This window comes from Monopterus albus, unplaced genomic scaffold (assembly GCF_001952655.1).
Source record: "Monopterus albus unplaced genomic scaffold, M_albus_1.0 scaffold4320.1, whole genome shotgun sequence".
In the NCBI taxonomy this organism is placed as follows: domain Eukaryota; kingdom Metazoa; phylum Chordata; class Actinopteri; order Synbranchiformes; family Synbranchidae; genus Monopterus; species Monopterus albus.
Window position 1 is genome coordinate 1 of NW_018132187.1, and position 912 is coordinate 912.

The 912-nt window shown below is 47.8% G+C and overlaps 1 protein-coding gene across 1 annotated transcript; it reads right to left on the reverse strand.

Moving 5' to 3' along the window:
• Window positions 1-19: 19 nt before the first annotated feature.
• Window positions 20-667, reverse strand: LOC109954195 (acetylcholine receptor subunit delta-like; the record flags this gene model as incomplete). Its single annotated transcript, XM_020589593.1, has 2 exons — window positions 20-131; window positions 467-667. Coding segments are annotated over 2 exons (313 nt in total), but the record flags the coding sequence as incomplete, so codon positions are not given.
• Window positions 668-912: the final 245 nt, after the last annotated feature.

Sequence of the window (912 nt, forward strand, 5' to 3'; positions counted from 1 at the left end):
GTGTGTGTGTGTTACGTACTTGACAATCAGTGGAACAGACAGGGAGGTCTCTGGCAGCCGTTGAGAGATCAGCAGCAGGAAGACGGACTGAGCCAGCAGCACCGAGATGGACAAGGTCATCTTCTCTCCACCTGCACACACCAGCACAGGGCTGAGTCAGTCATTTCCTGTTTGACGAAGGCTTTAAACTCCCCCAAAAAACTTCAGTGTATGTTCCAAACTAGTTTCAGAGGCCAGTGTGGACATGTGAGCTCTGTGACCACGGAGCAAGTTGTTGTCGAGTTTTGAATAATACTTCTTCAGTCAAGAAGCCCTGATCACAAAAGCTATGTTTGTGTGATATCAGAAAAACTGGGAAGACAAGGAAGGTGTCTCCTGGTTAACAAAGAAACTGTTTCTTGTGATTTGGGTGAACTGATCCTTTAATTTCCAAATGAGCATTTAGAGGAGGAGAGTGTGCACTGACTGTCAGCGGGCAGGTAGTAGACGAGCGAGGCCAGGAAGGAGATGAGCACACAGGGGATGATGATGTTGACGATGTAGAAGAGAGGTTTACGTTTGATGATCAGGTAGAAGGTGATGTCCTGGTGCTTGTTGCTCTCCTTGGGAATGTGCTTGAAGGTGTTTCTCTTGGCCGGCCGATGGATGATGTCCCACTCACCGTTGTCTGTGGACACAGGGGACATGAAACAGACAGAATGAGGTTCAGATGCGGCTTGTAAGCTGCAGGCCATGGCCTCATTGCTCCCTCTGGACATTTCCGTTTCGGTAAAAACACAGCTGTAAAAAGTTAAGGTGACCATTTTTACAGAAATGTAACTTTTAGCACAGGCAGGTCTCAGTGTTTCAACCATCCTGTAGGGAGGCAACAGTGAAAATGTGTAATGTGAGGCATTTCTGAGGGACGGGGAC